General features: G+C 40.7%; 1 protein-coding gene across 4 annotated transcripts in view; it reads right to left on the bottom strand.

Annotated features, from left to right (window-relative positions):
- The window catches only part of NCOA7 (nuclear receptor coactivator 7), a 78,700-nt gene that overhangs the window by 16,060 nt on the left and 41,805 nt on the right, over positions 1-20,835 (bottom strand). For 2 of the 4 annotated variants that reach the window (XM_059842168.1, XM_059842171.1), the window contains 6 exons: positions 8,166-8,245; positions 7,240-7,347; positions 6,353-6,451; positions 5,166-5,291; positions 2,794-2,978; positions 345-1,411 (listed from right to left, as the gene is read on the bottom strand). In XM_059842168.1, coding sequence (XP_059698151.1) covers positions 345-1,411; positions 2,794-2,978; positions 5,166-5,291; positions 6,353-6,451; positions 7,240-7,347; positions 8,166-8,245 — 1,665 coding nt within the window. The remainder of the gene's footprint in view (positions 1-344; positions 1,412-2,793; positions 2,979-5,165; positions 5,292-6,352; positions 6,452-7,239; positions 7,348-8,165; positions 8,246-20,835) is intronic. The other 2 variants (XM_059842169.1, XM_059842170.1) reach the window with 2 other exon arrangements.

Consider the following 20,835-nt stretch of genomic DNA (forward strand, 5'->3'; position numbering starts at 1 on the left):
CCAACAGTGATTACCAATACAGAGTGACAATTCCTAGGCCATGAAGTGTCCCTGCCAATACTGAAACTGGACGACATTTCACTATGCTTCCTAAAGGCAGCAAACAGAAGTAAAGATTGTATAAGCAGTGATCACAGAATGTGGAAAAAGCACACAAGCTACTTATCAAACTACAAGCTTAGAGAATTTGAAGACAGCAGGTAATATAAAGTTGAAATACACAAGGAGTAAAAAAGATACCAGGTATTACAGAAAGAAGAAATTTAGAGAAGGCTGTCAATTCAAAGGTTACCGTCATAATGCTGTCCAAGTCTCAGAGGAAACAAGGATAACCAGAGACCTACCTTCAATTGGCACTTGAATTTTCTGCAGCAGCCACAGTCTGATTTCTGATTGATTGTCTAACTGTGTTTCTTGACAGGTCTTGTCTACAGCTGGTACTAATGAAGAGTCCACAGACTCTTTCAGATCCTTTTCCTCTGCTGCTGCTGAGCTGATTTCTAATGAAGGTGCTTTCCTTTCAACACAGCAGGAATCAAGCTCCATACTTTTAACTGTATGGACTTCATTAGCTTGGGACTTTGAACAGCTAAGTGTAAGGTCTATGCCAATTGCTTTATTGTTTTCACCTTTCTGGATTTCAGCCTTGTGTAAGTCTTCAGATGACTGAGACCCATTTCCATCTTTATTGAGGTAAAATTCAATAAGTTTATCTTTCTCTAGCTCTTTCTTAGTGTCCAATTCAGTCTCCACCTTACCTGTCGGGGTACTGACACATTTGTTTACTTCTGGAATAACATCTTGCTTTTCACACAGCTCTAAGTCTAAGTCAGCTTTAGGTTCAACACTGTCCTTTTTTTCCAAGGAATCAACTGTCAAGTGCTCCTGGACTTCTGTAGTAGGTTTGGTTACCTGCTGCTTAGTTCTCCCCAAGTCTCTGGGGTCAGCCAGCAAGCCTTCCATTACTGAGATTTTCCTGTCCAACCCTCTATCCATATGAGATGATGTCTTTTCCAAGTCAGTGAACTCATCCTCTCCTTCTCCTAGAAGGGATTTTTCTTTGGTTTTGGTATCTGAAGCATTTTTCCCCCTGGAAGGGTCCTTGGTACATGCATCTGCATCAAACTTTTCCAAATGGTCAGGGGCAGTGATGTTGTCAGGAAACTCCAGAGACTTTGATTTGATTGAGCTTGTACTCTCCGATGACTGAAGAACTTCAAAATCCGCAGACTTTTCCTTATCTGAAGGCTTAATCTGTTTGGCACCCAGAGCAACAGATGCATCCCCATTCTGCTGCCTCTTTTCCTTGCTAAGGGATTTGAATTTGCTGAAAGGATTGATATCTTTCTCAGAGGACAGGTCTTCCCATTCTCCTGGCCTGTACAGAGGACAAAGATCCTTTGGTATGTCACTGTCAGGGGAAATGATGGGTGTACATACGATGTTAAAAGCAAAATGGAAACGGAAAAAAAATGAAAATAAAAACTAAACATCAACTTAACTTAAACCATGAAACTTGTCGAAAAATAACTTTCTTCAAAATAAACATACAGTACTGGAAATAAGTGACTTTAAAGAGAATGGAGAAAAATGCTGAAAGTGTAATACCAAAATAAAATGAGTAAACCACTTGGCAGCATATGCCACATGGGTGAAGAAATGTAACACATGTAATAAGAATGTGCAAGTCATCAGAAGTTCCATAACAAAAAAAGCACAGGACATGTATTTAGCTGCTGGAATTCAATTCAAATCCTATTAATATTATAATTTCCCACACCTGACAATGAGTCAACATCTACAACCATCCATGCTTCCCTAGTCAGTACAAATGTATTTTTGAGGAAAAAAAAAAAAATTGGAGATAAGTTGTATCCTGTTTGAACATGTTTACTGTGGAACAGTAACAGGCAACACAGTTAGTAGCTTTAGTCTTCTATTTGTCTCCATTATTCAAACATACTGTTTTGAATGCAGGCTTCCCCAAATATTTCTTTTTAAAGCAGAACAATCATGAAATGCTTCAAAATTAAAAATTCCAAATAAACGTATCAGCATAAAACTTCAGCTCTTTGTTACTGCTAAAACTCTGAGGAGAAGTAGAAAACAACATCCTCATCGCTTAAAAATTACTAAGTAGTAGTATCTGGAAAGTTTTTCTTGAAATGAGAAATTCAGTGAATTTCACTGTTCAAACAGGTATAGTCTGTAAGAACAAAATCCTGCTTAGAACAAACAGATAAGCAGTGCCTGGTCTGTGCATAAATGAAAGCAGCCCACCCCAGAAAGTCTATAATGTATTATAGATTATAACTATCAATGTATTTCTGGTTCTGAGATAAAAGTATTCCACTGTTTGGTGTTTCTGTAAGTAGTGAAGATGGTAGCTATAGTAGTGTAACCTTCAAAAGTTTCAAATACTCCTCTGAGAACAGTCCTGGTAACACAATAATGGTCAAAATCTAAACCTCTTGACATCCACTGAAAGAGCCCTAGAGACAGGTCAGTATCAGAGCCCAACTGTGGCATATTACAAATGCTTTTATTGATTACTGGTTTGTACTCCTTTGCACTTGGGTTCTCACATCTGTGACCCACTTGTGTTTAATGCCACTTTAGTGTTCTAAAGAGAGAGTTTTTGTTCTGAAGAACAACACGAGTGAATCATTCCTTAGCCAGCACTTTACTCTGTTGCACTAAAACTCTTCCCCTCCATTCCCCCATTCCCCACCCCTTTTCCATGACCCTTACTGAAAATCTGCAAACGTAAGTTCAGGGAAGAACACTCCTTACGATGGCAATGCATCTTTAATCTTCATGTGAGAGATGTCATTGTAGAGAGCTATAGAGACAACCTCCTCCATGGGGCAGATGAGCCCATACTCTTCACAGCCATTCTCAATTACCAGAGGATCAGATTTATGTGGGTCAAACATGATATTGTTTGGAGTGACTATCATGACTCCTCCAACGACGCCCTAAAACAGGAGAAGAAAGAGTCAACACATCACAAGTAATGCACTTATCATTGGGTGTTGGATTTTAGGCTACTATCCTCAAAAGCAAAATCACTTTCCTGCCTCTTTATACTGTGTCATGCAGTGTTTGCTAGCAAAATACTTTGCTTCCAATTGCATCAAGTCAGACATTTTAAGGAGATTAAAAAAAAAAAAAAATCTTACTAACATCCACGTTCCTGGCTGATAAGGAAGAACATCTGAACTATTCAACTTTCAGTGCTGACTGCTACAAGCTAAAAATATGATTTTTAATCAATCTCAAACAAAACAGATTAGAGGATTTATTTTTTTTAAATCTACATAGCATTTTATTCTGGATGCAGCTACTTTCATTTGATCCATGAATTTACATGCAACCATCACACTTGCATGCAGTTTTACTCATGGAAACATCCAGGTTACTATGCCAAGCTAACATCAGAGGTCCCCTTGATCTGCTCTCCCAGAGGTACGCACAAAAAGCTTCTCCATATAGTGATCTGGTATGAGAAAGCTTCTTCCCAACCTAGAAACAGCTCCTATGATTGGTCCAAGCATATTTTGCCCAGCTGCAGATGACTCATTTAATTCTTCAAAATGTGCTCTAGCAATGGATTTGATAAAATGCTGCTGCATGAGCCATTATTCAGCATCAATCCATGGCAACTGACCATCTTCCAAGGTTTAAAAAGAAGATTGCCACTGTCTCACTTCTGCACCCTCTCCTCCAGATGAACTACTAAATTCACCAGACTAACTCAGAATCTGTTTGTAAATCATGACATCTGACAAATGAGAGACAGAGATCAACTGGAATGGTCCACACTGCAGGTACTATTAATTATATGAGGTCATCTGCAAGGCAAGCCAAGGAAGGCTCATAAATACACAGGTAAAAGACCAAAAGCTTGGTCTGTGGGGCTTTTTTTTAAAGCAGTTAAGATATTGAGCTGATGGCTTGGCACTGGCAAATGAGCACATGAATGCCTGCTCCTTTATAAAGCAAAGTCTTATTTTCCCATTTGCTTCTCCTGTGTGACTCGCTCCTCAAGCTTGGTTTGTGTTTGGATGATAGAATGAAAAAAAGTGCAGAGGCTTCTCCCAGGAGTCAGAATAGAATACATCAGTAGGACGTACTTCCCACCCAGTCACTGCAGGAAGCCAGGCAACAAGGGATTTCAGCTACACTGGCAAAGAAGCCATCTAATTTTTGATTGCTCTGGCTGAAAATTACTTTTTCCACCCTGCAGCCATAAAATTGGCAATCTGTATCCCCTGCACCTAACAAGCATCACAGAGCAAGTGACAGCACTGCCCTAATTTACATGCCAGACATCAAGTCTCTATTACATTCTACAAAATGCAGATTGTAAAACTGCAGAGTTGATAAATACAGTCTACATCCACTCAATGCAAAAAGAAGCCAGAAACCCTAAATGTGAACACATCCATCTTAAAAAAATCAGGACTAAGGGGAAAAAAAATGTTGTAACTATAATGATTAGCATCTCCAGTGTTATAAATTCCAGAGAACTTGAAAACCCAAACATGCAGACAGCTAACTGAAACCAGAGTCAACAAAGACAGATATGTCAAAGTAGGCAGTTCAGGAAGACAGTGTCTTGCAACCTTGAGTAAAGGGCTAAAATACTACCCAAGCTCTGTGCTTCTAAAACACTTTGCTGTAATTTAGGATTGCAGTCCTGGCCTATGTTACAAGAAACAAAAAGAAAAGACTGCATAATGCAATATTTATCCTTTTATTAGGCTTGCACAACATTCATTAGCAAGTGCAGAAGCAACATAAAAATATTTGGAAACACTGCTCTGGAAACAGTTAAAATTTATCTTCACGTCATAAATGAAATAGATTGGCATGTACTCATTTTATAAAGCTGTTGCTCAATTTGATGGACATGGACAACTAATCCTGATATGTCATAACTCTGAAGTGCAGTTCTCTCTGAGTATCTAGCAACACAGAAGCAAAAGAACAAAAGTATACAGCATATTATCACAGTACCAACAAACACAACAGTAAGAGATAAAGCCAATGTAAGTTTTACATTCTTTAAAAACATTAGGAACATTTGACTCCCCCAGTATTCATCCCTCATTTTTCCAAAGAGAATCTCAAACAATGCCCAAAAATCAGGTTCCACTTACCTTACCATCTGTGAAGTAACGACAATTCATTTTTAAAAATTTGACAACCACAGGCTCATCCTCTTCTGAAGTAGAGGACAGGACTCTCTCCACTGGTTTGAAAGCCTTTCTTGCCAAATCAGCATCCTTAGAAAAGAAAAAGTTCAGTGCAGAGCAACAGGACCAGAATCATATACTTCTAGATTTTTGAAAACTACAAGGCCAGGTTCAAACAATTATCTTCTGTTTGCATAAGGAAGAAAAGCAACGATCATGTATGTAGGTATATATGTACACTTCCTACAGTGTCCTGTATTGAAAAAAAAAAACAACTCACCCTTGTAACCTTACAAGAAACTCCATACAAGTAACAGCCAAGAAATTAAAAAACACCAAGGCAGGTCAACTCACTAAAATTCACTTACACACTCTCAGTGTGGGAGTAGGGAGAGGGCCTACCCTGACACACCATCTACAATGAAGACCTCTGCTCACAGAGCACTGCTGTGATTCCCCTATGCAGATGGCATAGGGGCAAGGTTCAACAGAATTATTTACTCCAAGCTTCTCTCCACTTTTGACTAGTGATGTATTTGAAATGACTAGTTACTTTCATCTCAGTAGATGTTAAAGAAGTTAAAGGCAGCTAAACTGCCTAAAGGTACTATCTAAAAATCATCATGGCCAATCACCTTCTAAAGAAAGATCAGCTATGCCAAGACCTTTCACAAAGATTAAATCCAGCAGTCTTGTCTAAAGACAAGTCTGTATATGGGCACCACCACAATTTAATTAGAAAGAAACTGACTGCTCAGGCTAAACTAAGAGCCTCCCTGTTCAAGGATGCCAGTGCAGGATCAAGGCTCTGGACTACAGAGCAGCATAAAAATCTCCAGTAGGAAACACTAAATAATTTTTCATATTTAGCTTTCTATTATTTAAAGATTATGCACTACACCATTTTTAGTAGTTTTGATAGACTTAGGGCCCAACTGAACTTGTAATGGGTTTCCACACTCTGAAATCCTTCATTTGGAATATTTTTAAGACAATGGTAAATTTTGTAGTACAGCAAACTAATTTAATGCAAGACACTACACACAAGGCCCATAACTTCAAAAAACACCTATCTACACAGCCCTGATTCTCAGCTTCAAAATCAGAAAATATTTTAAGAGTTTAAGACCAGTGAAGTATGTTTGACTTACAGGGAGTTTATCATATTCAGCATCTGATGATGAAGGAGAAACAGGAGCACCAGGACTAGAAGACAGCCTCCCAGCACTTGTATCTGGCACAAAGAGAATCTAAATACAAAAAGGCATTTCAAAACAGTGATGCAAATGCTTTAAAAGGTTATTAACTAAGCTGTATTAGAAAGACAACACAATACTGATCACTCATATCTGCAATGCACACCTTAAAAACATTTAGAAAAATTAAACTAATTTCCTTATTCCAGCTTTTGTCTGCTGGGTATTCTTAGGCAAGTCACACCATCTCGCTGTGCCTCAGTTTCCCTATCTGCAAATCAAGACACTTCAACCTCTGCATGGCTGTGAAGCAGAAGTAGAGATCTCCTCTTTATGAACCAAGTGTTAATCTCCACACTTGCATTTCCAGTCCTGGAAATTTTAGGATTTAAGACCCTCCTAAAAAGTCTCTCTCCATTTATTCCTCATCTTACAGGAGACTGACTCATACCCAACATAATGACACAAAGGCATTTCAATTTCTGTCTCTCTCTAATTCTTTAATGCATTATAGACTGCATTTATCCAGACTTCCCAATAATCCAACGCCCTTGCAACAGCTGTATTATCTTCTTGAGCTTCAGAGTAATCTTTAGGCTTTAGTGACAGTACATAAATAGCAAGTCAGATATGGTAATTACAAAGCTTTCCCATCACACCAATTCCAAGTAATAATCTACTGAGTTTCACTTTGAGGGAGGGCTTTAAATTAGTGTCCATTATCCTTGTATCCAAGTACCTAAAAAATACATGTAAGAAGTACAAAACTTCTAAATACATAGCAAATAATTACGTTTCAGGTATTTAAAAAAAAAAATCCAACAAATAAATAAAATATTTACCTGGCCTGGCACAATTGTCTGTGTGAAAAGCTTATTGAGCTCCACAAGCTTGTTTGGGGTGACGTTGAACTTTAATGCTATGCTGTTTATGGTGTCCTGATTTCCAGCCTGAAGAAAGAGTTGATGACTAAAATACCATACTGAACACGGCACCACACATGAACTAAACTCATTTAACAGACTGTTGGCAGGGATAGACTTGATAGACATCTATTTAATAGCTTAGGTGATAAGCCAGTATCAAAAAAAAAGGACAGAAATATTCTTTCACAATATACAGTAGAAAAAATGTAGAGGTGTTACAGATGTTCCTCTCCTTTTCTCTTAAAACTTTAAAGCAGCACATCTGTATTTACAACTGGTCTAGCAAGGGGGGGAAGGTCATACACTGCAAAGTTCACTACACCTCCAGCAGCCACAGCATGTCAGGCATTTGTGCAGTTCCCAGCTGGGACAACACCTCCCACAGAGGCTCTGTGTGGTAGAGTGGAATGCACCTGGGGACCTGAGGGCTCACACAGACAGAGCAGAGCTAGCACACTGCTGCCCTGCTCCAGCTTAGAGAAACAGATCTCATCCAGCACAGGTCAACTGCTTGGTGACTTAAGCAACACTGCAGAATGGGAGTATTTTTCAGAATAACAAAACCACTGCTCAATTAGAGAGCCATAATGCAGAAGTAAAAATGGAACTGGCAGCTGCAAGAGGCAGGGATCCTGGGTTGAGCAGAGATTCAGGATGTGACCCCATATAATAACACCCCATATGGTATTATTTCAATGGTATCAATAGAAGCAATCCCTATTGAGATAAGTGCAAACTGAGAAAGAACTGCTGCTCACAGTTTTGTGCTGCTGTCCCCCTCTCAACCTCAACAGCTCCACCTTCAAAAGGCAGGCATGAACACACCACACACCAGCACTTACTATATATTCTATGGTACCATGGGGCTTCTGAGAAACCATCTTCTTCTCTTTCTTTTCATTGCTTTTGTTTTGATTGTCATCTAAAGAGAAAAAAATATTCAAGTAATTGACTGTCAAGATGTTTACCTTTCAGCATATTTTGAAAGAAATCTACAGTATGTGCAAATTGCAGCTGTGAAGAAGAAGGAGGACACATTAAAATGCCTATTAGGCCTTAAGATTAAATTGTAAGGCAAGAAACCTTCATCAAGTACAGCAGGTTTAGTAATCATTCAGGAACTCTGCTGGAGTAATGTATATATGATACCATAGCAATACACAACTGCTCCCATGATTTCTTTGTGATTCCTACCCAGTTCAGCTCTGGATACAAGCACTTTGTACTGCCAGGTGAATATACTCACATCTACTGCCATGGTACAACCACAACAAATACTTGTTAGTCACCACTTCACAAGTACAATATGTTTAAACACTACTTTAATCTCTGAAGGTAAAAGTGTCCCAAGAGTCCTGCAAAGCATGCATGTATACAGTTCGGCATGAGAAAGCAGAAAGGTTGTGCAGAACAGTTTTTTTTCAGCTACAATACACAGAACTCACTACAGCTGCAGAACCCAAACCCTTGCAGGACCAAAAAGGCACTTCTGACTTGTCAGCACCAGAGCTCTCTACCAGAGCAGGGTAGAGATTTCCAGTTCTTACGACAGCAGTGGGTGACTAAAGCCAAGGCTCAGGGAGGATGGAGCTGCCCAGCCAGCCCCAGCCCCCCCAGGCTCCCCTCCAAACCCAGAGCCCAGACCCACATACCTGGGGGGAGCGAGGGCAGCATGCAGCCCCAGCTCCAGGAGTGGGGATGAGGTGCCAGGAGACAATTCATGGCTCTCCCTGCCTGACTGCCCCCAAGCCCTCAGAAAGGTCCCACTGCCTCTGGGCAGGATGCTGCAGCCTGGATGAAGCAGGGAGAGACAAGAAGACAAGGCAAGGCTGGGCCCAGCAAAACCAGCAGCCAGGACCAGGAGCAGGGACTCTCCTCCTGTGGTCCAAGCCGGCAGCTCTGGAAGATCAGGGAGGAAAGGCCTGGAAATGGCAGCGCAGGGCTTCTGGCTTGCATTCAGGCTTTGCTGCAACCTTTGCTATTTCCAGAGAGCAAGAGGCAGATAGTAAAAGGAAGGGCGAGGACTCGCCTGCCACACTGTAATGTACACAAGAAACAAGGAGGGGCCCTGTGTGCTGCACCTGAGCCTTCTGCTGGCCCATGCCCACAGCAAGACAGATGCTGTGGGGCTGCCTCAGTGTGCTGCTCCCTCAGTCAGAAGAGACTCACAAGAGCCCTGGACATGCATCCAGGTGTTACTGCTGACATATCCCACCCACCACCTGTCAGGGATGCAGTCATGAGAAGTGCATTGGTTAGGGACACTACAATAAGGCAACAGAGGCAGAAAGCATGTAGAAACCAAACACAGTTTAAGTACATGCACACAGTGTACATAGCGTGAAGGACAGCGGGAGGAAAGGGAGGATCAGGATGATGCTGGCTTTTCCCTGACAGCACTTTAAAACACAGCATCACTCAAGGATCTCAGACACTTCACCTCTGATACTGGACACCCACATTGAAACTTTTTAAATTAGCTGTCTTACTGTGTTTTTCTGGCCATTTGTGTTTTCACCATTGTCATGCCACCTTCTGCTGATCAAAGCAAAAGTGTGTGGAAAAACAGGTAATGGCAGCATCAGCAGGGCAGAGTGTTAAACCATCAGAAACATAATGACAACATGACAAACAAAAAATCTGACAAATACTGGATGTTTTCTTTATCCATTACCTGCATAAAACTGCCAATATAGCACAATCCTGCCTGAAGAAACCCTGCCAACTACTGAGTTCACACTGTTTTGTGCTATTAGGAGAAACCACTTCAACTAGTCCAGGATAACTATAATTACAACTACATATCACACATATAGGCAAACTACCTGCACTTTTTGTGACCTTTCCCTGGAGTTAGACAAGAAAGGTAGATCTTTCAGATAGACTTGGTCTAGCTGAAAAAAGTAGACAAATTTTCAGATATTTTACCATTACTTATCTCTGAAACAGTACTCAAGGTAGGAAACAGTTAAGAGCAATAATCTCACACTAACTAGACATGCACCAGTAATGCCCTGGAGGGGTGGGAATAAAAATAAAGTAGGCCAGAGAGATGTAGAGAGAGAGAGAGAGAGAGATTTTGCACCTGCTGAATGGGAAAAAGTTCAAGTCTGCATGTAGATGGGAGAAATAATGATATGCAATAAAAGCAGTTATTTGCTATGAGCTGATTTTTTGTTCCAAAGCTTTGTGTTTAAAAATGGAGAGCTGAGCACAACAGCAACCACTATGCCACTGTGGCACAAAAAGACCATGAAATAGCAATACAGACAACTTTCTCCCCTGCAGCTTCCTACCTGGGAGGTAGGACACCTCTGTCTCCCCCTGTGAAATACCAGTATTTTCCAGGTCCTCCTAATTGCATTGCCTGCTAAGTCTGGAGATGAAGAAATACTATCCAGGAAAAGGCTATAACCTGTATAACATTTACATAACCTATATATACTGTATTCACAGGAGACATATAATATGCTCTAGTTCTTGGCTGAGAGGATTGTTTGCTTAGTAGGATCCTGACACAAGTGTGGTACAATAGAGAACTAAGTATGCACACATAGTTGAAAACCTCTAACTGCAGGACAAGAAAAAGAGAAGTTTGAAAGGCAAGCTGAGTTTAGATTAAACAAAATACCGTGCTTTTTTGTCAATAAATGTCAATAAGTCCTAAATAAGTTGAACAATTAGGCAATTTTCTTTCACACCTATGTGCAAGAATACGTGCTGTATAGTCTGTTTAGCTGCAGGCTAAAAGAAGCAGTCACAGTCTGTGAATTTATTTGTCTCCTGAAACCAAAATCTGACATTTTGTGTTTGGATACTTTTTTCTTCTACCCCCTACTGCTCCCTTTTTTTTTTTTCCTATCCCAGCAACAAAGGATTGAGAACACTGTCCATATGCCTAACTACTAGACAGGTTTGGGCAATTCAAAACAACATCCTAATTATTTGAATAGTGTGAATTCTTAACTAGCCTATGTTTTTAATTGTGCATATAAAGATTTAAAATCATGAATTAAAGATTTCAGACCTTCAGAAGAAAAAATTGCAATGAATCCATTAAACCTGACAGGAACTGCTAAGCCCACATACTGCTCATGTTGTGAGGCCAAGGTCACAAAATTGTGCTTGAGATGAACGGTTTACAGCAGAGTGACTGCCAAGCCTGCCAAAGCAGCACACTTAAAATACTTAAAAACACAGAATACTATCTTTCCAGTTCCCCTTATCTTTTCCCGTTTCTCCTCCAGGAAGCTAAACATTTTCTGACATGATCTGAAGACAGGCAGCTCTTGGATAGCCACAGAGGCACCCAGAGCACACGCAGGCACGATGGAAGCCTCAGGAACCACGTTCCTTTCAGTCACAATTAGATGAAGAGCTCCACAGGCTTTAAACAACAGCCTTTGGCTACTTTTTGAACTTGAACACTTGCTTAGTGGTGCAATGACTCACGGTTCTGACTCCCAAATTTTCCTGCACTGCATGTACGCTGGAGATGGGATTGCACACCCATGAGAAGTGACTAGGTGTTAATGCAAATTTGATCACAGCGCATTTTTAGGCAAAAGGCAGAGTGGGTGGACTGAACCTCTCCGTGGTTTTGGGAAACTTGTAAATTGAGAACTATGTAAAAATAGTAAAATAATAAGCAGTGAGAAGAAGAATGCCAAGTGAGAACAGACAAGAAAATACAGGCTTACTGAAAACAGACAGGTCTAGAATGGGAATTTTTCTGCCCATAATGATATATTTGTATCTCAGTTTCCTAGCAGACTCCTGACATTTCATTTGGCAGTGTTACAGGAAACCTTACAAAAAAGAGTTACCTAAGAGTAATTTGGAAACCAACTATGGAAGGAGTATGATAAAGAGGTCAATCAGTTTATCACCCAGAAGACCTTGACGCATGATAGGAGAATTACACCTCTGCAACTGTGTAAATAGCTCTGTAAGTAGATAGACTAGGTCAAGGAGCACCAGGAGTCTCCTGGGCTGCCCACATGGAGCACGGGTCATCCCCTCTGCAGGATGATGCCATCAGCACCACTGCTGCCCAGCCCAAATAAGTGTGAGGTGTGGCAGCACTGGCAGTGCCAGCTGAACCCACCGGGCAGGTCCCGAGCCACTGCCAGCCTCATGTCTGGCACTGCTGGCAGGACTGCCCAAGCAAATAGGGGACGAAGGACTGACTGCCTTCCACATCTGGCAAACAAACTCAGTAGCCTGAGAGGACAGAGGCAATGGCACACTTGGTGCAAAAGTCCACTTTACTCATTAATTTCTGTCTTACCAAAGATTTAGGCCACACGTCAGTAGAGAAATCTTTCCCCTGATTAGCCCCAAAATCACAGATTTCCTGGAGTAACACCATTCACTGAGCTGTTCTGCTCTTTCAGGAGCTCCACACCACTTCTATGCCAATGAACCCCACGCTAACATGTGCTCATAAAGCAGTGCTTCCCTTCTTGTACCTCATACTGCACTGAACATCCTAATTAATGCTATATTAAGGGTGAACAAATAAATAGTCATTATTCACCTTCTGCATACCACTCATGATGTCACAGATTTCCAGCATCTTTTCTCAGTTACTTCACTTTTTCCACCTGACTAATACTGTGATACTTTGGACTCTCCCGTTTCTCTGATCACAAAGGCTGCCCTTCTTGCTAGCTTTTCTTCTCCTACTACATCCTTTTTGAGCTGGAGGAAGTAAAACCAAACACAGATTTAAAGCTATGAAAAAACCAATAATATGTGATGGTGACAGAAAAGAAGGTTTTCTTAAACATGTATGATACTAGTCATTTTTCCACAGCACATACTAATAATTTTTCCACGCTGCTCAGTATGTCACTGCTGTTTCAGGACATTCCAGTCCCACATCTCTATTACAGATTTGTTAGAAGCAATAAAATTGTATTACTCTAGTCCAGCCAAGCACCAGGACAAAGGAGTGAAAACCTACAGGTAGCTTGAAAGAATCTGAAACACAATAAATTCAGAGGAGAACAGTTATCCCTCAGGGTAACCCAATCAGGGTACTGATTAGAAATTAAGCAAACAAAGCTTCCTGGGGTAGCTTCCTTATCAATGAATGAGGCCTGATACCAGTTATGGTGACAGAGACAGAATACAGTATCACTTTAGTGATTCTACACACAGAGATCTCAAGAATATGAAAGACCTACTTGGGACAATAGAGGGGGAAGACAAATCAGTTTATCTGAATAATTTTTTCCAGTCCTGCCTTCTACCCTGACATTTTAATAACTTTCAGCAATTCTGCTATGTGCAAATTTGTGCACAGAATGATGTAATTGTGATTTAAAACATCTTTCTGGCTTTTCTCATGACTCTCAAAGTGATGAACTGAACGGCATTCACATTAAAATTACTAGTTTTAAATAAAAAGTATTTCTTTCAGTTCCTGTCAAGTGTGGGTGAACCCCACCACCACAGGGGCCCGATTCCTGGCTTGGGACACCTTCTACCTACTCTGATGTTTCAGCTGCAGTAGCCTCTGAGAAAAGAGACCCAGCCTCTCATTCAGCCAGCTGCAGCAGTTAGAGGGAAGGCATATAAAAAGGTCTTTTAGCCATCTTATCAGACCTATCTCCCTGAAGAAACCAGTGAGTTAGGCAGAAACATTCCCTACTCAGATTTGGATAGTGTACTGCTACCATGTTAAATGAGAAATAAAAAAATCCCTACACTTTCTCACTAATTCAGGTATCTGTTTTTCTTTTCTGCTTCCCACTTTCACCAGTTTCCTGACAAGCCCTCACCTTATTTCTGCATTTTTTTACCCAACTGAATCCTATCAGTTGGCTTTCTCCTTCGCTACGGCTGAAGTCACTTGAAACAAAAGGGCAGCAGTCATCCGTCACAACCACACTTGTGCTCCTTCATTAGTGAGACTTCTCCTGACACAGGAACATAGCAATTCCCTGATCAGTACAAATCCAGACACATGACTCTGAAATAGCCATGCCTTGAACAACTTTTCTCCATTCTCAATAAAAACTGATTGTCCACGAATTATTTTCCAAGCAATTCTTTCAAAGGAATAAAGAGATCACCAGAAAATACAGAGCCTCAAGGAAAAATGACAATCAGTTCAAAGAACTGATAAAAAAGATAGTAACTCCTTCTGTTATTAGGTATTTTTAAGCACACTTCAATAAAAATTTGACTACTGATATTCATGCAATATTCACATGCTGAAGCTTCTACACAAAAAACTGCAAATATTTAAGGAACTTAAATTGCCTCTTTATTTACTTAATCCCCAAGAAGGGGCTTTAGCTGCTTTGTGGTCTGACAGCATTACTTGTGAATCCTATTCAGGAACATGTCAGCTTTCACTAAAGTATCACCATAAAATTTCTGGCTATCCATGACATTAGGAACTCAAGAACAATACAGAGTGAGGAGAATCAGCCTGTCAACAAAGTAGGGCTGAGGGAAGGAACACTTGGGCATCACAAGAGAAAATATGGACATTTCAGAAAACTGTTAACACTACACATGCTGGTTTTCTTCATTTATTTTGCTGCTTGGACACACCACAGCTTGCCTGGGAAGGAACGCTATGCCATGTAAGTCAACCAGGACAATGTCTCCTAAAATCAAGCACTGTATTGTCCTATCTACTGAATGGTGTTTACAAGGTCAGAGGATAAAAATAGAGACGAAAATCACAAAGATTCTAAACATACAGGACACATGCTCTGTTTTCATGTCTGGAGATGACATCAGCAACTGATGTGCTGCTGACTGTCATCACTTCATCATGCAGATCCTCAGAAGCCACAGAAAAGAGCAACTCAATTTATACAAGCTACTGTTGGATCCCAAGCCTGACCCAACAAGTTGCAACAAAGACGACGCAACAGACTGAGAAGATATTAGGAAATGTCAGTAGAGAAAGCTGGGAGCAAGGGCGTTACACAAGCAAAAAAATCTGGCTTAACTTTGTATTATTATTTAAATGCACGTGAAGACAGTGCTGCTTTTCAGAGCATTTATATTCACTTTCAACCGTGCTTTTCAAGCACAATATGGGAACTTGGTGGAGAAGAGAAATTAAAAGCCTGCCTTGAGGATACCATGCCTGAGTTATGCAGACACCCTAAAAATTACTACTTCTGCCTCTGCTTGGAGACCAAAAGATTTGCAACGTATTTTCAAATGCACTATATTGTGCTTTTTACATACTTGGCTTATGAATATTGCTGTCTTAGAGAAGAATGTCTGAAACTAAAATGAGAATATTCTGCCTATTCCCTGGGGGCAGAAATCCCAAGAGAGCTACGGTGAGTCACTGGGAAAGGGAGAGAGCTGATACACATGGGTGCTGCAGAGGACTGCTCCGCAGGCACTCAGGGTACAGATTCTGGAAGCCTGGGTAGGGGAAGAGGCAAAGGATGCAATCTGCCTGCTTGACAGCCCTCCAGGAAACATGGAAGAGAAAGACCTGTTAGAGTCCAACTCTTTATCCCAGCACAGGATACACCACCAAGACTGCCTCTGAAGAGCTGCACGTGCCTTGCAGGTACTCAGGACTAACTCCACAGGGCACCCGTGCTCAGCAAGCACAAGACTCAGCAGGCAGCTGGCACAGCCTAGAAAAGCCAGGCTACCCCAGGCATGATGAGCCAGTGGATCCTGGAAGTGACGAACTTGCTAACCACAAAGACTTATTTCCCTTCATTATCCCTGGCAGAAATATGACAACTCCTTTTATTAATTCTCCTGGCACGCTTCCTTTTTGCCTCCTGCACACACACACCTGTCACAGCCTCCCCACGGGCTATGGGACCAATCACTCCACAGCCTTCCTCTCTTCCTCTGGGACCACTTTTCAGAGATGTTAAGTACATCTGAGTTTAAATAAAATTAAAAACATAAGTGCTCACTCTTTCTGAAAATTCAGGCCTTGGGAAAACAGGCAGCCCTTGGAAACACACCTGAGTCTTTCAGCAGTGAGATCAGTTTTAGCTAACTAAACACCAGCCTATCATTCCACAGTCTGACCTTTCCAGAACAGATCACAAGATGTCACTCATTGACAAGATGTCAGTCTTACTTTGTGTAATTGCTATAGTGGAATGTAACTTTGTAAAATAGCAAATCCTGATATTTTTTCCCCCATGACAGAAACACCACTTTTTAATTTTCTGCCTCAATAATTTATGCACTGTTAGAAAGGTATCCCTGATTTCTAATCTCCACTTGTTTCACTACATGTCCTGGTCTGCTGAGACTGTCAAAGCTCTTTGCTATATTTCAATTACACAGTTCATTTAGGATAAGGTTCTTGGGTTTTTCTCCCTCAAGAAGAATTATAACCTAAGTAGTCTCTCACAACTTCCTGCAGTCTCCAACACTGTCCTTCCTCCCTGAGCTGTGCTAAACAGAACTCTCAGTAAACCAAGTCAGAAACCTGAATTAAGAGTAAAAACATCCCCTGTTCCAGTATGCTGGGTCCTGGAGGTCCAGAGAAGGCTAACAAGGACAAGCAAAGCCATGAAACAGCTTACATGTAAAGAATGCTGAAGATCTTCAGCCTGGAAAAGAAACTATAGAAGAGGGATATTTTATAGAGAGAAAAGAACAAAAAAACCCCAACCAACCAGCCGGAAAACAACAAAGAAATACACAGAAAAATCATAGGAGTCTTGAAGATGGTGAGTAGGGATTGACAGTTCATTTTCTTATACAAGAACAGTTCAGTTTCTTATACATGGCCACCTAACAAAGCCAGCAGAAACCTGTCACTCTTTACTAAAACATACTGCAGGAACCTGCACAGGCCCAGGGAGAGGCAAGATAAGCATATGGTAGAGCACTCTAAATGCATGAACTATGAGCAGCTCAGAAGAGGACAGTAGTGTCATAATCTTCCCCAGACATCCAGGTGTGGCTCTTGTGGGAGAACACATGCTACACTAAATGGGCTCTGGTCTGCAATGGCATGGGCTCTCCTACTGCCCCTCTAGCACCTCTTCCCCCTGGAATCACACACAACACTAGGCTTGGACACACTGGTTCAGCAGCAGTCACAGAGTCACACTGTAATTCCTTTTACTCACCTGCATAAAACTTTCAAGTACTGTAGGATTTTTTTGCCTCCAAAATGATATTTTCCAAGCTTACAGTAAGGTAAATAGGCACATCAAGTACCGCAAGTAATTCTTCATAGTTAACAGGCCATTCATCCTGGAAAGCTTTGTTCTACAACCTACCTTTAAAACATGTAATCTGCCTGTACTCAAATTACCACTCAGTCCATGTAATTCAGCATCAGTAACCTGTGATGGGCACTTTCCCCCCTCACCTATAAAGTGCTGAATCACACAGAAAGCTACTGACCCCTTCCAAGATAAACACACTTGGTCATCCTACCAGAGGGACCTATCATCCAAATCTTAAACTTGAGACATACTAGAACATAAACTCAAGGGCCTCACAAAATACTAGTACATGACATCAGCAGCGTAATGCTTACAAATGCAATTTGCCTTGATTGATTATTCAAAAATTAAGGACAGAACATAAACATTTTTTATCAACCTTTTTTAAAGGCTTACTGAAAAAAACCACATCCGTTATCACAAATTCATCAATAAACTCTCAGGACTCCTATGTGAAAAACAGCTCTGTCAATTAAAAATAAAAAAAATTTGTGTCTATTAAGCTACTGTTTACCTTCATTTCTGAGTGGAGAAAATCACACCACAGTATATAAATAGATCAATTCTCCTTCTATGTCCTTTCATCTTCCTTGCTGTCAAAAGCACCAGAAAATTACTGAAAATTCAACTACTAGTATCAGATACTGAGCTAAATGTTTTTTTAATTTCTCTTTTGTTCTTAGCACAGTTAAGAAATCTCATATTTTTTATGTTCCGGGACAGTTTTCATGTTCTGTCCTTTACTTTCCCATTCAATTCCCTTGCTTCCTACTTGAAATACACATTAGATTACTGACTATCAACAGGTGAGTTTACAAGTTGGTTTAATATATCCATATGACTTCATTTCCTTCTAACAGCAGACTTAAAAACAGCTCAGTCTTCTGTCTCAAGATAAGGTGCCATTTGTGCCACTGGGATTATTAGCTCATTTGCTTTGTGCATGGTGCTAATAATGCCAAGGTTGTGTTGATGGGCAATACCTACCTATTACATACAAAACATCAACTTCCAACTGTTTACATCTTTTACTTAGTTAAACAAAAGCTAAAACAAAAGCTTATCCACCAAGATGAGAATTTGAAGCGGACCCCACACATGGGGAACTTGCCCATTGTTAAGATTTCCACACAAATTTTCAGAACTTAAATGCTAACAACATTATTACTTGCACTTATTGCTCAGGTTGAATTCTCCTGCCTATGGACAAGGAATCCCTTCTCTGTGCAACTCTTTCTAGCAAACATCAGCACAGCTTCAATATAACCCGGCGGCCTTAACACTGATCCTCTGGGATTCAAGACCATTTGTTCTCATTCCAAAACAAGTCACCTGAAAACAGCTGCCTTTCAGTCATTTGTCCACTTTATTGTTTCCACATGGTTTCTATAACCAGTGCTAATAATCCAACTTCCTGAAGCTTCCCAACCAGCCACTGCCCAGTCAGTACGTTCATTTTCCCCTCATATGCAAGTTATTCCAATACCCTTAGTATTCGACACAGGCAATTATAACCAAATTGACTGCTTCTTATGCTGCTTCAATTTTATTTGAGATCTTCATTCTGAAAGAAACATATGATTTGCATTTTCACCCCTCCTTATATCCACAGTCATTTTTGGGCTGAAGCACAAACACTAAGGCAAGGTCTCAGAACTTGAGAAAATTTAGATCCTGTTCTTACTGCTGTATTAAGCAACCCAACACAACACTGGGTAGCCTACTTTGGATCTAAGTGATCCAAGTAAATCACTTGGATCACTTAGAATAGAAAGTATTTTGCTACATGAATAGGGCTGACCAAATCAAGCCCCCAGAGATTAGGGCTGATTACAGTTAGCTAGCTATAAGCAAAATTTTGTATGGATTCTATATTTTCTTAATTCTTTCTTCTTTTATGAGTAGCACCTGAATTAGGTCCTCAACTGCATCTTATGTTCTGTACCAGGTAATACAGAAGACAAAACCAGGACTCATAAGCAGAAGGAAATTTCCATTTTAAACTCAATATGTGTTGAAAAATCCACTTCAGATTAAGCCTGTTTATCAGATGACCTAACTATTTTACAATGTGCTCAGGAAGTGTCCTACCATTTCATTACATTTAAATTCTCTATAAATTTTCACTGCATTGCAAGCAGCTTTCATCTTTGAAACAAAGTACCTCTGGTATCATGGGAGCTGCCTCTGCTGTTTTTGTGCCCATCAGGGCCAATCTCACCATGTAATGAGCAATGGAAATTGTCATGTTCTCTCTGCTTTACTTACTAAAATTTGTTCTTGGTCATTTACCCAGAACATTCAGAGGCTTGGTAACTGCACACACACTGCACTGCTCCTGCATCACTCCCTGCTAAGGGATGCCAGGGAGGATAAGTCAAAAAAAAGGCATCTGCTTTCTGCCCCTAGGGAGGTACTCTGGCACCTCCTGCTCAGCAAGTGATATACTCTCTCATTAAATGGACACATACCACTTTTCTTCTCACGGTGTTTAGGAGTCCTGCTTGTTTTGATGTAAATCAGAGCTACACTAAGAGAGGGTTTTGTTACTCTCACCTCCCACTCCTGCAGAAATTGAACACCCTGCAATGAATGGGAAAGGATGGCTTTATGATTACAGAGCACAATGATAAGCTAGTCAGCTGGATTTTATGTTGTTGACAAAAGCAACTCTGTGATATAGGACAAACCACCTAAACCAAATTTTTCTTTATGACATATTCTTTAATGGAGACCAATTCCTCACATATGTTGCCTGCTTAGGTTTTCAAGCAAACTGAGTTGAATCTAGGAATATTATGTACATCTGATAAAAAAGACACATTATATCATGCTGGAATGAATACATGGATGAAATTCAGTGCCGGTTTTGACCACTGTTACACTGCTTGCTTTCAGAAGCTCACACTTTTACCTGCCTCAGTGTCTTCAGAGGCACAACACAAATGTTATCATCCAGTTCAGCAGCTCCTGACAGGAAGTTGTGGTTTCCTAATCTTTCAATAAAAACAGGCTTCCCAGAGACAGCACGTCAAAACCAAGAAGCCAAGCTGCAAAAGTAGGTCAGCTGGGTTATCCCCAGAAGGAGGGGAGAGCATCCTGGGCATGAAGTACAGCAGCCAGAGCACCTATGCAACCAATTGTACTGTGCCACACAGACATATCCCCCAGAGGTCTGAAAGCTGTTTACTGCAGAAACAACAGCAGAAAGAGTGAGACAAAGTTACAAAGCAGATTGCCACATAAGCCAAAAGATGTGGCAGGAATATAGAGAGTGCTATTTCCACTGATCTTCAGGAAAAACAACACGCAG

This window comes from Haemorhous mexicanus, chromosome 3 (assembly GCF_027477595.1).
Source record: "Haemorhous mexicanus isolate bHaeMex1 chromosome 3, bHaeMex1.pri, whole genome shotgun sequence".
Taxonomy (NCBI): domain Eukaryota; kingdom Metazoa; phylum Chordata; class Aves; order Passeriformes; family Fringillidae; genus Haemorhous; species Haemorhous mexicanus.